General features: G+C 39.4%; 1 protein-coding gene across 1 annotated transcript in view; it reads left to right on the forward strand.

The window, feature by feature from the left end:
* The window catches only part of ROS1 (ROS proto-oncogene 1, receptor tyrosine kinase), a 118,502-nt gene that overhangs the window by 76,849 nt on the left and 26,453 nt on the right, over nt 1-15,200 (forward strand). The window contains exons 30-36 of the mRNA XM_057311122.1: nt 759-991; nt 1,079-1,255; nt 4,826-4,994; nt 5,715-5,832; nt 8,714-8,904; nt 10,535-10,618; nt 14,063-14,198. Coding sequence (XP_057167105.1) covers nt 759-991; nt 1,079-1,255; nt 4,826-4,994; nt 5,715-5,832; nt 8,714-8,904; nt 10,535-10,618; nt 14,063-14,198 — 1,108 coding nt within the window. The remainder of the gene's footprint in view (nt 1-758; nt 992-1,078; nt 1,256-4,825; nt 4,995-5,714; nt 5,833-8,713; nt 8,905-10,534; nt 10,619-14,062; nt 14,199-15,200) is intronic.

Raw genomic sequence — 15,200 nt, forward strand, 5'->3', positions numbered from 1 at the left:
ATGGGCTTGGGGGAGGTTTCTAGAGTGACATTTTGTGATATATGTGATGTATATATCTGTATTTTTTAAAATTTGGATGCTAAGTAATCTTGATGATGTGAGCTTTTTAAGCTTAGTAAGAAAAATGTATTGTTGAAAATACCCCGAGGACCTGATTTTTGCTCTAACAACAGGAGATGAATAATATTCCATCGGAATGAAAAGCAACTAGAAGATGAAACATCAGAGTCAATACTGTTTGACCAAGAAACACATTCTCTGGTCTCACCACAGAGTGTCACCCTCTCCCTGAGTATCCGCAGGTCTCTGTCCACGTGGAGACACAGGATTCAGCCTTTTCTCTGTGTGAATTTTACCGGGGCCCCTGAGATTGACAGTAAATAACATCATTGCCTGAAAGAAAATGGATCTAGAATCTAAAGAGATGTTCTGAGTGGTGGTGATTATTTTGAGGTGATGCCATTTCTTTCAGATGTCTCTGATGACGTTCCCCAGAAGAATGTGAAACGGTTTATTCATCCTCATTGGCCGTATTATTGAGCTGGAGTCAGAGAATGATTTAGTCATTAGGCAAAAATAATCAAGAGCCTCTCCGGCAGCCTGTTGGTGTTACATGTTACCGTTATACAGCTTTCCTGCGGAACATCGGTCGTTTGCTCTGCTCACACGATACGATTTACTCCTCAACCAAGACCCCGTTCCTTCCTCCACACTTCAGTGCTGATGCAACAGCCCTTATCCGCTGCTCTTTATTTCAGTGCCGGAGGCAGTGAGGCTCATTAACGCAACCGTGCGTTCAGACACCAGCCTCCTCGTGTCCTGGAGAGAATCTCACAAGCCAAATGGACCTAAAGAGTCCGTCCGCTATCAGTTGGCAATCTCGCATCTGGCTCTCATCCCAGAGACTCCTCTAAGACGAAGTGAATATCCAAATGGAAGACTTGCTCTCCTTGTCACTAGATTGTCCGGCGGAAAACTCTATGTATTAAAGGTACGGCGAGGGTCTTGGGCACTTTTATTGCCATTCTTAAGTGCAAGGTTCTGAAAACGTTAAGCAATTGTTCTTTTTTACAAAAAGGTTCTGGCCTGCCATGCTGAGGAGCTGTGGTGTGCTGAGAGTCACCCTGTCACTGTCCGCATGTTTGACACACCAGAGAGACCGTTTGCCTTGGTCCCAGGGAACACTAGCTTGCAGTTAGATTGGAAGGCTCCGTCTGATGTTCCCCTCATCAGATTTTGGTTTGAACTCCAGAAGGTAGATCTCGCCATACACTTTTCATGCAGATCTGTGTTTTATGCTATGGGATAAATCAGAAGACCTTTCTCATATGTCCAGAGTATTCTCTTGTATAAATCAACAATATATTTGACAACATTCATTGATTTAGTTTTGCCATATACATTCATTGATTTAGGTTTGCCGTATCTAGACTCATTTCTGTTGGAAAGAATTTTCAGAGAGATTAGTTTGCTCTTTAAAAGCTCCATGGAAAAGGGTATAAGCTATGGTTTACTGGTTTTCATGATATTTCACTTAGTTTAGATATTATCAGCATGGCTGTCTAGTTTAAAGTCCATAGCAATTTGGTGTTATCTATGAAAAAATTTTAAAAAATGAACAAGCAAACAACATCCAAAACCTTATTTAGAAATGTTCTGTCCACCATTTAAGGGCTGTGTAGCAGCAGGAGAGAAGTAAAACATAAAATGAATTTATTCTAAACTAGTTTGATCTTGGGTTATAAACTTTAAATGGGTCCTCGTCCAAAAATCTTCATGCTTTACCCAATATAAAAATATCCACTGAATTTGAAAGCATCGATTAATCTAATTAATTCATTGCTGGGGAAAATCTATGTTGATTTTTATATTGGTACACTTAAAATGGATTATTTTTAATAACCACTGCATTTCATTTTCAGTAGTATATATTTTGTGTGTCCACATTTGTAAAGATTGGTTAGGAATCTTTTGTTCAGTTGTAACAAAAACAAAGCAGTATAGTCATAGCCTTGCTTTTTTTTTAAAAAAATGGAGTTGCTCCCCGGGATGTTTTTAAATTTTATTATGTAAGATATTTTCTATGATCTTGTGCTTTTTAGATAAAATCTATGAAAACCGTGTAACAACAGTGAATGTTGAATTGATAAAACCAAAGGCAATGGTTTAGTTAGACTTTTTCCACTGAGCATGTTTATGATGATTTGTTGCCCGTTTAAAAAATGGTCATCTTATAAAAATGCAGTTAAATTGGAGGATCACCTTTTTTTGGACATCTATTAAAGTAAGCTTAAAGCAGTTCAGTTTAAATGGAAGGTGGGGGATGTAAAGTTTATTTTCTATGTCAAAGAAATGAGATGGGGAAGGGCCTTACAGCTGGTGACTCTAAGCCCCTCCTTTTACCGATGAGAAGTCGGAGAGCCAGACAGGTGCCATAGTGAGTCAGATATCACAAGCCAGGCAGGGAAGAGCCCTGGGGGCTGACTCATTCTACAGAAGTCCTACTTGGGTGCTATCCATGAAAGAAATATGAGTCACTAAAGCACCCACCCCACTCCTCAAAGTTTGGGACAAGGACAGCAGACTGGGCCTGCCTGGTTCAGTCCTTGTGACTTTCATGCAATGCTCTTTGTTGGTTCCAGATACACCACTGAGAAAAATCATGAAGCTGAAGGTGTAGGATACAGTAATTTTCACATGTGTGACCACATGTCAGCACAACTGCTGAGCACAGTAGAAGGCTGTGTTCTGAGAGGGTTGATGAGTCCGTTGAGTCAGAAAGATCTGTATCTTTTGAGTCACTTGAACCTACCCCATAATGATAGGACAGCTAGGAATGATCCTATAATTCCTTACTGAAACTCTGAGGGGTGAGTGGTAAGGGTGCATATTTGTCTTTTTAATTAATAATTTTTAAAAATTATTTTTAGGGAACAAGGAGAAAACTTGTTCCAGCTTTCATCTTTGTTGTTAGAATTTCCTTATATGGAAAATGAAGGAATTAGAGCACAAGACTAAATTTCTATCTAGGTCTTAAATTCCACAGATTTCTTTCTTTCTTTTTTTTTTTTTTTATCACAACAGTATATAGAAGAAGAACATATTTAAGTTAAGATTTAGGAGAAACAAGTAGTTTCACTTTGGTAAATTATTTTCATGGAAGCCCATTAAAATTTAGTGTTTCTCAACTGTCCAGGAAAATTCCTACCAGAACCAAACATTTCTGAAGTTCCGGTCTCTGAGACATGATAGGTTACACCATTTCCTCCACACCCCTGCCCAAATAATTTGAAAATCCCTCTGTGGTATTGAAAATCACCCCTGCACTTGTTGGCCTCTGACAAATGGAAGGTCCTGACTCCCTTGTGATTTACTGGGGTAGTTGTGGCACCTCTCCAAGTTGATGGTCTGCCCAGAACATTCATTGCTGTGGTGAGGCCAGTACTCGACAGTTTTCCAGCAGAACCTTGGTCACACATCTGACCTTCCAAGGAGCTTTGATCATTTCTGGATGGTATGGAATGTTGGGCCATCTAGACTCTTCACTTAAGGTAGTTTTTATAGCAGATTATTCAGAAGACAGGACCATAAAGGGCTAAAACTTTTGAGCCAGAAATCAATATTTCTCTCTGCCTCTCTCTCTCTCTCTTTTCCATGGTTCAGAGTAAATATTATGGGCCCAGCACATCTGTTTCTAAAGCCTGTATGTCGTAGTGGGATTGATCCATTTATGAATTTAGCAGGCAATGGCCCAGACATCGGCATTTCTGTATTTTTTCTCATTCCTTCCATCCCCTCTTTGCCTCTTTCTTTTTGTAACAAGGTGGTCTACTTCCTGAAGGTGCTATAGGAATCATTCCTTATTGAATAGAAAACTAATATAAAGTGTCCATCCGATGAAATGATGTGACCTTGTGAGCGCGAAATGAAAAACGAGATGTAAAGTAAGGGTTATTTATGGAAGCTGACCTTCTTAGGAAACTCTACTGGAGAAAATGCACTAAGAACCCTTGACAAAATGCCATATCCTCTGTCTTTCCCTACTTGTACATTGAAAAAAAAATCACCACTTTCAAATAAGATATTAAGGGTCCAAATACACAGATTTTTTAAAAGCCATGCACAAAGAAAGTGTAAGATGGCCATAAATAGAGATCCAGTATCTACAGTGGAATGAAAGTAAGATTTCCTATATTTAACTTCTAACCTTGCTACTTGGTGACTGAGTGATGGTGGGCAGAAATTTCCCTCTTTTACGGAACTAGGCTCTGTTTGTATAAAAATAAGGAATGCTGGTTAGGAGTCTGAAAAGGGTTTCGGAGGAAGAAACTAAATGTTTTAATTTATAAGTCACTGTGGACCTCTTTAAAGAATCAAAGTATGTAAAAATATTATTAATTTGAAATTAACAAATACGCAGAATTGAAAATATCATTGTTTTGATCCATCGTGGTCCCTCAGCTGTGAGTTTGCGTTCTCAGCCATCCTAATTTAAAGTAGGTCTCTCCAGTTAGGGATAACAAAAAGCTAAGCTCCGAATCTTCCATAATAAAATATATGTAGTAAGAGGTTCACGTCCCACCTTGAACTTATCCTAAGAACGGTTATTCAAGTCAGTTATAACTTGTCACAAAAAACAAAACAAAACATAAAATGGCCATCAGCGGTGGAGGTAATGTTTGGGATCAAACATTCATTCATAAAGAAGCTCTTACTTTTTAACAGAAAATACATTTGATTTAAGTTTTTAATTGATTGCCATGGACTTGTGAATGTCTATGTTTATAAAGAAACAAAAAATGTTACTTGAGACTTTTTTTTCCAGTGGAAGGACAATGAGTTTTCCCGTGTTAACGCTTCGTGCGTCCATGGCCCGGCTTACGCCTGTAACATCACAGACCTGCAGCCTTACACACGCTATGCCGTCCGCGTGGTGGTGGCTTATAGGACAGGAGAAAACAGCACCTCACTCCCGGAAAGCTTTAAGACACAAGGTGGGTATTAACATCCTCAGCATTCAAAAAATCCTGTAAGTTTCTCCATGCCTTTCTTATCATTTATTTCACCAATCCTAGAGGTTAACCTTTTTTAAAAAGGTGTAAATTACTATTTCTAGAGCTTGAGTAAAGAAACTGAAAAGAACCAGGAGTCCTTACAGGCATTAATGAGGTAATACTGACCTGGTCTTGCAGAATCCTGAACTGGGCAAGAGTATTTCACCTTTCAGTATCCTCTGCTTTCTTGTCTGGTTGTGATATTTTGCAGTGAGAACTAAATGAAAACAGTGTTACTGAGTGTTCAACACATATTTACTTACTGACTACTATATTCCAGATGCTAAAAATAAAAAACATCCAAAAAGAATGTTAATTAGCGATCCCTATAAGAATCAAGGGGAAAATGCTCCAAAATTTACAGTAGTTTTCTTTGCATCACTTATTTTGTGGTGAATTAAGATATATTATCATTCTTATCACTAATCCATCTAATCCATCACTAATAAAAACTTCAGATACTCATTTAATCAGTTTATTGAGTATATTATGTTAATGAGTATTTAAATGAGTTAAATGAGTGTGTAAATACTCATTCAATGAGAATATTTCTTTAACGTATAGGGCTTTCCTTTTCGGAAATGTATTCTATAGAAAGATGGTATGCAGAATATTTGATACTTCTGACATATCAGTCAGTATTTTCTTATGTTTCCAAAGCTGGAGTCCCAAGTAAACCAGGCATTCCAAAAGTATTAGAAGGGAGCAAAGATTCAATACAGTGGGAAAAAGCTGAAGATAACGGCAGCCGGCTTATGTACTATATCCTTGAGATCAGGTATGTCTCTTTGCAAAAGTGCTTTGTAAACTATAAAGAGCTAAGCAGTTCATTGTAAAGTATTATTAGATCAAAATTAACAATATTTATGAACATATATTTGTAAATAAATATGAAGGATCTTTAGCTGAAGGACCTTGAGTTCACCATTATGTTCTCTGCAATTCCCAGCGGTCAGCCTTGGCACTCCAATGATAAAGTAGATCACATCGTGGTTCTCATAAGTCGGCAACTACTTGTCCGAACTTTATGGAAATAATCCAATCATTGGCACGTGCAACTAGTATTTATTTAGTGTCTATTCTGTTCAAGAAGCTGAGCTGATGTTTGATGTTAGATGATGGTACTCATGTAAATTTCTGATGATAATTTGTTTTAGCAAAATGAATAATGTCTAGTGAGAACTGACAGTGAACTTGGTATTTTTTGGAAGGTAAAAGCAGGTCAAGGTCCAAAATGGTTTGACTTCTATAGTTTACATAGGATTCTTTATCCATTGTGAAGATTACAGTATGCTCCCAAGAGGCTGAAAATGTACCTTCATGCAGCCTATGAACATAAGCAACCTCAGAGCCGGCCAGTATGGGGAGCTCTGTAAATGGTAACTGGCTCAGATGGACTGATTTCATGCCAGCTTGAGGGGAGAATTCCAAATTCCACAGACACTCCCCTCACGGGTCCATGAAGCTATCTTTTAAGAAGCTCCAAGGACAAAAGTCACTTCCATAATTATAGTCCTGGCAACTTGATCTTTAGATCTATTTTTGCTTCATCTTGCTCTGGTACTTCCATAACCTTAAAAAATTTTGCTGCGAGAATTACATTGGCCGCCTTTCTAACTGAAACCTCCTTGAAATTCCTATTACTGTTTTTCAGGAGTCAAATACATTCTACTCTGCAGAAGTTTCTTGGTGGTCTCTGATTGTAATTGTATTCACCAGCCAGCCCACACCACCGTCTTGCTAGGACCCCCTTTAGCATGTTCCCTTTAGCGATGCCTTAAGCGCATAGCTCCATGAATTCTTCGCATTTTCTTGCCTCAAGCCTCTACTGTCAGGACAGGGATGATGGGATGATGGAATGAATTGCTGTACCTTTGGTATCTCAAAGTCATGTCTCCAGTCGGAACACTAGTGTACCCGGGTTCTTGCTGATGGTGCCATGTGAAAGGTAGTGAAAGTGTGTGAGCCTGGGAGCTGAACAGACCGTATTAGTGTCCAAAAACTGCCATGAGAAAGTACCACCACTGGGTGGCTTAACACAACAGACATCTCTCACGGTTCTGGGGACTAGAAGTCTGAAATCGAGATATCGGTAGGACCATGCTCCTTCTGAAGGTTCTAGGGAAGAATCCTTCCTTGCCCCTTCTTAGCCTCTGGGGATCCAGACTTTCCAGCAATCTTTGGTAGTCGTTGCAGATGCATCACGTCAGTCTCTGGCTCCGTCGTCACCTGGTGTTCTCTGTGTGTATCTGTGCCTTAATTTCTCTTTTCTCAAGAGGGCTCTGGTCTTGGCTTTAAGCCTACCCTAATCCAGTATCACCTCGTCCTACTTGATTACATCTAAAAAGACCTCATTTCCAAACAAGGTTACATTCACAAAGTCTGGGTAGGCCTGAGTTTTGGGGGGACGTTATTCAACCCAGGGCCATGTTTAAATACTTGCTTTATTCCTTTTTGGAATTTAAGTTTCCCCATCTGTACAATGGGATGATGGCATTTACCTCCTTAGGTGGCTGTGAAAACACAATGAAATGAAACAAAATGAAAAGCGCCAGTGTGGGGGGTTGTAAATAGAAGATGCTCATCCAGGGTCAGAGTCCTTGTCTTCCTCAGCAGCCAGTAACTGTGAAGAGCCATTTTATAAATTTTTAAGGGTCTCTTTCTTTTGGATCAGACTCGTTTGGGTTGAACAGTGAAAGTGCCAGTGCCTAACACAAGACTTCACAAAATGTGCAAACCCATTGTATGAAGAGTCTTATGCAGAATGGTCCCTGGCACACTTAGCTCCCGGTAGCAGTTGTGAGCAACTCTGCTGCCCTCATCCTCCGGATGTTCTTGCCCATTCCCTGTCCCTCAAAGGCTTAGCCTTCCATCTCTTTCAGGATGACCACTCACTTTGCAGGAGCAGAACTAGCTATCCCTAAGCCTACTGTGGGTTGGTACCAAGTCCTAAAACTGTTGTTGTCTGAAAAATCCCAGACTTTGAAAAGTTCTTCCCCATCAGAAAGGAGGAAATTAGAAGGCCTTGAGCTTCCCTTCAGTCTATGATTTTATTAAAAGCTATTCCATTTACATCTTTTGAGCCCTACTCTTGTACTCTTTCCATGTTTCATGTAGAGAATAATGTGGGTTGACTTGGGTGGTGTGCAGGCCAATACCAATGGAAGCAATACACCTTGGAATCTCAGGCATAATGATAATTTTGGTAGTCGAACGATTATACCTTCTTTATCAATTTTGTGTCCTGTAATTTATTTTATCTGGCTGTGGTATACATAAGCTACAGATGGCATAAGAGACTGAGAATTAAGAAAGAATAAAAAAAATTCCAGGTTAGAAACTATGGGTTAATTATCTTACCCCTTGTTTGAAATTCTGAAGAAAGTTTACACATACTAATAGTAGGAAAAACCTCTTTAGCTTTCTCTAGGCTATTGATTATTTGTTATTTTCCCAGTGGGCTGAGTTGGTTGGCCCCCATGCATCTCCGGGATGACTCTATGAGATTATGCTGTGTTCTGTAGCCAACCCATGTGACAGGAATGAGATCAAGGGTAAAGTGTGCACTAGGAGATGCTCTGATATGTGACCATCTAGAAATAACACATACAATGTCTCATATTTTCTATATTTACCATTTTGCTCTTTTTTTTTTTTAGAAAGGGAATTTCAAATGATTCACAGAACCAGAATTTAATGTGGAAGATGGCATTTAATGGATCTTGCAGTAGTATTTGCACATGGAAGTCCAAAAACCTGAAAGGAACATTTCAGTTCAGAGTAGTAGCTGCAAATAATCTGGGATTTGGTGACTATAGTGGAATCAGTGAGAATATTATATTAGTTGGAGGTATGTTGCCATATCTGTCTATATACTAACTGATTACACAAAGGTTCAGAGATAAAGATAAGTCAGTTCTTAACATTAAAACTAATTGGATGACTGTGTAATTTATCGTCCAGACTATGGAACTATTCATTTCATCTGATGTGATCTTCCTAAAATATCAGCATCCTCATGTCATTTTTCTCCTCCGCAATAATCAGCTACTCCTTAATGCCCAAGGCGTCAAGTCCATGCTCCTGGAGAGGCTTCCCAGGCTGTCCGCAGTCTGGTCTGGATCCAGCCTTATGCTCCTGCTCCCCATACTCTCATCTTCTACACAGCTGGCCTAAAACGATGCTTTCTACATCTTCTACTGTGTATCCCATTTTAGGTTATGATGTATCATCTGTCTAATCGCAGAGGCTAGAAATCTCAATACCATATTTAATTTCTCCCCTCTACTCAGTCACCAAGTTTCGTTGATTTACCATCTTGATTTCTGTCTGTTGAGTGTTCATCTTCCTATTCCCACTTTGGCTTTTCTAATTTATCATTTCTTGCCTGTGCTCTTGGCTTAATCACACTGCTGACAGTTGATCGAGCTGAAGCACAAGCTGGATTACTTGACCCCCCTCTGAAATCCCTGTAATGACTCTTCATCACTACCTTTGGAATCAAGTGCGCACACTCCATGATTTGCCCTCCATTTGTGGCTTGTTGTTCCTACCATCTATCCCTATGCTAGAGCCATACCAGACTGGTAGAAAGCATCTTACGACACGAGGTCTTTAGCCTTTGTTTCCCTCAGCCTAGAACGTGGGCTCCCACCACCTGCCACTCACCCCTCGGCTGGGTTTTCCTTTCTCTTGCTTTCTCAAATAATACTTTAAAAAGTTAAAAATCATTCTTAGCTCATGGGCGGTAGAAATCAGACTGTGGCCAGACCCGGCCCACAGGCCATGGTTTGCTGAGCTCTGCCCTGCATGTTTGTCTCCTCCTCAACTGAAACTACCCAAGAGAAGGTACCACGTTTCCATGTTTAATACCCATAGAATTGAATGTGTATCAAGATGTTATAGAAGAAATAATAATCCTGATATATAATATATGAAGACCGAGACTTCTTGGTTGCAAATTCATTAAAAAGATTATACATGTTTCTGGGGCGCCTGGGTGGCTCAAATGGTTAAGTGTCTGCCTTTGGCTCAGGTCATGATCTCTGGGTCCTGGGATCAGGCCCCACGTCAGGCTCCCTGCTCAGTGGGGAGCCTGCTTCTCCCTCTGCCTCTCCCCCCTGCTTGCGCACGTGCTCTCTCTCTCTTTGTCTCTCTCTCTCAAATGAGTAAATAAAACCTTAAAAAAAAAAAGATTATACATGTTTCCTCAGCTATTTTGAAGTAGAAGCCTGGGTGGGTGTATCACAATGGTATTGGTAAGCCAGATCTTTGGAAAACCAAAACAAACCAAACCAAACCTTGAGTTTGGTTTCCTGTGGTGTTAAGCACTCTTGCTGTGGGGGATTTCAGACTCCCAGTGGTTTAACAACTGGCTTGCAAAAATCTAGTAGGAGCTAGTTCAGGCATATCTGGCATAGGCTTGAAACTACCTAGCTTTATTCTGCAAATTAACTTTTTTTTTTCATTTATTTTATTAGATGGTTTTTGGATACCAGAAACAAGCTTTGTACTTACTATTATAATTGGAATATTTCTGGTTGTTACAATCCCAGTGGTTTTTGGTAAGTATAATAGCTTTAAAAATACAGGTAGTAGGGGCGCCTGGGTGGCACAGCGGTTGGGCATCTGCCTTCGGCTCAGGGCGTGATCCCGGCGTGATGGGATCGAGCCCCACATCAGGCTCCTCCACTATGAGCCTGCTTCTTCCTCTCCCACTCCCCCTGCCTGTGTTCCTTCTCTCGCTGGCTGTCTCTCTCTCTGTCGAATAAATAAATAAAATCTTAAAAAAAAAAAATACAGGTAGTAACCTGTTTGCTTGGTCATATTAGTTGATTTATCACTTAGTGTATTCAACCTCCCACATGAAATAAATTCATAAATTACACAGTTACCTTTAGCTAGACTCTTAGAAGCACTAACTTCTGTGGATTGTTTTCTGATCTTGGAGTAATCATCTTATGAAAAAATATATCTGCACTTACCCTTCATGGTGTACTTTAAATGAAACTAATTATAAAGGCACCAACTTTGAGCTTTCTTTAAGCCAGTATTTGTTTCAGATCGGCTACATAACAAGTGCTTTGTGGCTTACGGTTTTAAGTAAATAAAAGAAAAACCGCTCTGGATGTAAAAGAAATGTAGGGTTAATAGGAGACCCGTGACAGTCCTTGGTTGGGAGAGTTTGGGTCTCCAGGCAGGCAGGCAGACAGACTGGTTCGGAATGAGCAGCTCCTCTTTTGCAGACCACCCCTCTCCGGCTTGTAGGCTCCACTCTGACTTTTAGATGTCTGCCTTGCTTATTTCAGATCCCTGCTCATTTATAAATGTCCAGGAAAGCAGAAATAGTTGTTAGGTCGATAGAAAGGTCGCTATTTCCCACTCTTTATTGTATACTAATGTGCTGGTCCTAGGAGTCTTTTTTTTTTTTTTTAAGATTTATTTTAATGATGAGAAAATACAGGGATAACCCCAGAAATATTGGGGCCAAATATTGGGCCTCTAGGGTTATTTTGGTGATCATACATCCTGGTTCGTTCCTGTTGTTTCAGCACAAACATTAATAGGACTTTCAGTGCCCAAAGTGTTCCCGTTTGGATTACAAGGTATTTGGTCATCCTATCACTTACTGATATTATGAGTCCCTGACATGCTGAAGCATTATAAGAAAGACATGATAGGACGCCTGAGTAGCTCAGTCAGTTAAGTGTCTGCCTTCGGCTCAGGTCATGATCCCGGAGTCCCAGGAGTCCGAGGATCGAGTCCCCACACTGGGCTTCCTGCTCAGCGGGGAGTCTGCTTCTCCCTCTGATCCTCCCCTCTCTCATGGTTTCTCTCTCACTCTCTCTCTCTCAAATAAATGAATACAATTTTTTAAAAAAGGGAAAGAAAGACATGATACTTGCCAGAAAAAATACTCAAGTGTGTATTTGGGAAATTGTGGCCTGCTTTTATCATACAGAAGGGAGAGTTTAAGGAAAAGTTACACACATAAAGCTAAACTCTCTCAGGTTAAAGAAAGCCAGTATTTTACAAAGTGGTCGAAATCTTTATTCTTTCCCCAAACCAATTGGAGTTGTAAACTATCAGAGAGCACACTGAAATTTGAATTGAGATTTCTTTTCATGGATTCCACTCAGATGATATATGGAACTCCTTTAGCTAACTTGGAAAGCTAAAAATTTCAGCTGACCCTGCCAGGATCTTAACCTGTGGTTCCAGGGAGTCTAAGTATTGCACAGCTGATGCTTGTGCCACTAAGCCAGCCCCTCCAGAATTACACGTATGACTGTAGTATATTTGGCAGTTGGCATATAGGCTTGACTGCTTGTCTGCTTTCCTACTGGGAAGGAGCATTGCACGAAGAATCTTTCATCTGACCTTTGCTTGCCTGCGTGTCCACCACCATTGTTCAAACCCATAACTCTAGTGGATGAGCATGAGATCATTTCAGACAACCTCTTGTGCTTTCAAGACATCCTATGGATATCTGACTTTCTCAGGATTTAAAGGTCTTTATTCTATTTGGAACTTAACGAATTTTTTAGTACAGCTAAGCTAATTTGCTTCTTTGCTTTTAGTAGCAGTGCATGTGGTTTTCCTAGTAGGAGTGGGGGAGTGCATGAGAAAAGATTGAGTTTATTAAAATAAGGAGAAGTAGTAATTGTTTAAACATATTTGTATTGTGCTGGGGCTCTCAGACGTTGTACTTATAAATGCAAGATTGAAACAACGATTTAAAAATAAACATCGACAGCCTTGGCTTTGGTGACTGGTTGCATCTAACGTGCAACATTAGCCTCGTGCTGGGAGCAGAGGGAAATACAAAGCTGTAATATACAATTGCTGACCTTGGCAGCTTGCCATTTAATGAGGGAGGTAAGACGTACCTGTGTGAAAATATAAATAGTGAGATACAAAAGGCAAGAGGACATGATCTGTGCCGGACAGTTGCGATAGAATTGCGGACCGAGAGCTACGCTTGGTCTTAGACTTTGAGAACGGAGAGGTCAGCAGAGTGGCAGGGCCTCAGAAGGCATCACCGGGGATGGGGGCCGGAGATGGGCCTTTAAAAAAATGAAGAGGGGTAGGGACAGCTTTTCAGGTTTGAAAAATTGCATTAGCAAAGGTATTTAAGATCTTTCCCAGCGTGGTCCCTCAGATGGAATTTCATTTTGATAAAATGGTAACCTGTTGGATATAGAATATACTATGAAATAAAATTCAAATTTTAACGATCATCTTACAAAACATCCTTGCTGTTTTCAACTTTTGAACCAATGTTCTAGTATAGATGGTTGATCTTATGACATAATTGTATTTTAATCTTCCCAAAATCACTTATTTTTATGAGGATGAAAATAGTATTTGCTCATTGTGTGAAAAAGACAATATAAGTCATCCATGATTTCACAACTGGGAGGACCACTACTAACACTTGGTGGGTTTCATTCCAACAGTATTTCTGTATGCTTGAGTATGTGTATACGAACAGTGGTATGAACTCCTGTACTCTGCATTTCAAAAAAAAAAAAGCATGCCATTATAATTGAAGACATTCCTCAGATCCTCTATAGGAGTATAACCTGGACATATCTGGACTCAAATAAATTTGTAATTTAATTAGAATGCAAATAATTATTTAATAATTACAATGCCAAATTTGTTTTGGTTTATGTTGACTCTAGTTTAAGAGTGATTTTGAGAAATAAGTTGTAATATTAAGGTACTTCAACTTGTTTATAACAGCAATAAGAAATGTATGAAGCTTTGGTTTGAGTCAAGAAATAAGAAGTGATGTAGTTTGAGCTATGTGTTTTTATAAGTCTTTGTACCTGATTTGTTTTTCTACTATGGACACATTTTTCTACTATGGACACATTTTTCAATCAAATTCTATTATTCTACCCACGGTGTTCTTATATATAAACATTTAAAATGTTATCATCTCTTGATGAAAAAAGAAAGCAATGTTTTGTTTTGTAAATTATGTCCTTTTTTCTTTATAGTCTGGCACAGAAAATTAAAGAGTCGAAAAACTCCCAAGGAAGGGCTGACGGGTCTCATCAACGAAGACAAAGAGCTGGCTGAGCTTCGCGGTCGGGCCGTGGGAGTAGGGCTGGCTAATGCCTGCTATGCCGTACAGTACGTAACCTGCGCCGTCACTACGGGGCACCTTGATGAAGAGGGGACAACTATAAAGGCAGTGGGGTCTCGTGTTGTCCACGATTGTCCTGGTCGATGCTCATTATTCTGGCATGATTACTAATAACATCCCCTTCCATTTTCAAATGGGACCTGAGATGGATGGCAAATTATGTGGTTATTCTATCCTAAGGAAAATAAGCAAAATTCCATTGTGTTCCAGTGTTTTATCGCAAAATTATAAAGTAAACGAAACAAGGACATAAATACTGTATGGATGAGAACAGACGGTAGCATGCTTTGTTCAACTGGAAGCATCTGGAAGAGAAGAATTCCAAGGGTCCCATGCCGGTGCTGTTAAGTCCACCTGAGTCTGTTTTCAGAAGTTGTATGGTGATTGCCTACAAAAGCTTTTTAGGATAGTTGAGTTTTGAACTTACGTTGTCATCATAATTTTTTGTAATTCAGTTAGCCAACTTATAGTATGTCATTAGTTTTTGATGTAGTCAAAATAATTAAAGAAAATATTTAAATGTCTTTTTATGTAAGACACTTAAGTGCAGTTTAGGCAAGACACTGTATTACGGCCTCTGCCAAAAGGAATTATGTAGTCATAGGCCTTGAAATTTATAATCCAAGATAGAGAAATGGAAGATTTGAAGTAGACGCAGGGTGACCTAATTTAGTGATTCAGAGGTGACTTTTCCTTGAGAAAATACTCAGCACATTTGATATTCAAGATTCTCTTTTAAAAACTCAAAGCATTTTGAATGCAGACCATTTTTTCCCTCTCATAATATTCCAAGTGAGAATTGGCTTCTAAAAGTTACGGAGAAGGAGTTGATTTTTGAAGTCATACTAAATTTTGTTTCACACAAAAGATCAGGTGTGTGAAATAGTTATAGTTTTGGGCTTATAAACCCAGATACATTTATTACGAATTTGCAATAGCTTTTTACATAAACTGATTACCTGAAGAAATTAGTAACTCATAATTTTAAC

The sequence above is a fragment of the Ursus arctos genome, unplaced genomic scaffold (assembly GCF_023065955.2).
Source record: "Ursus arctos isolate Adak ecotype North America unplaced genomic scaffold, UrsArc2.0 scaffold_13, whole genome shotgun sequence".
Classification (NCBI taxonomy): domain Eukaryota; kingdom Metazoa; phylum Chordata; class Mammalia; order Carnivora; family Ursidae; genus Ursus; species Ursus arctos.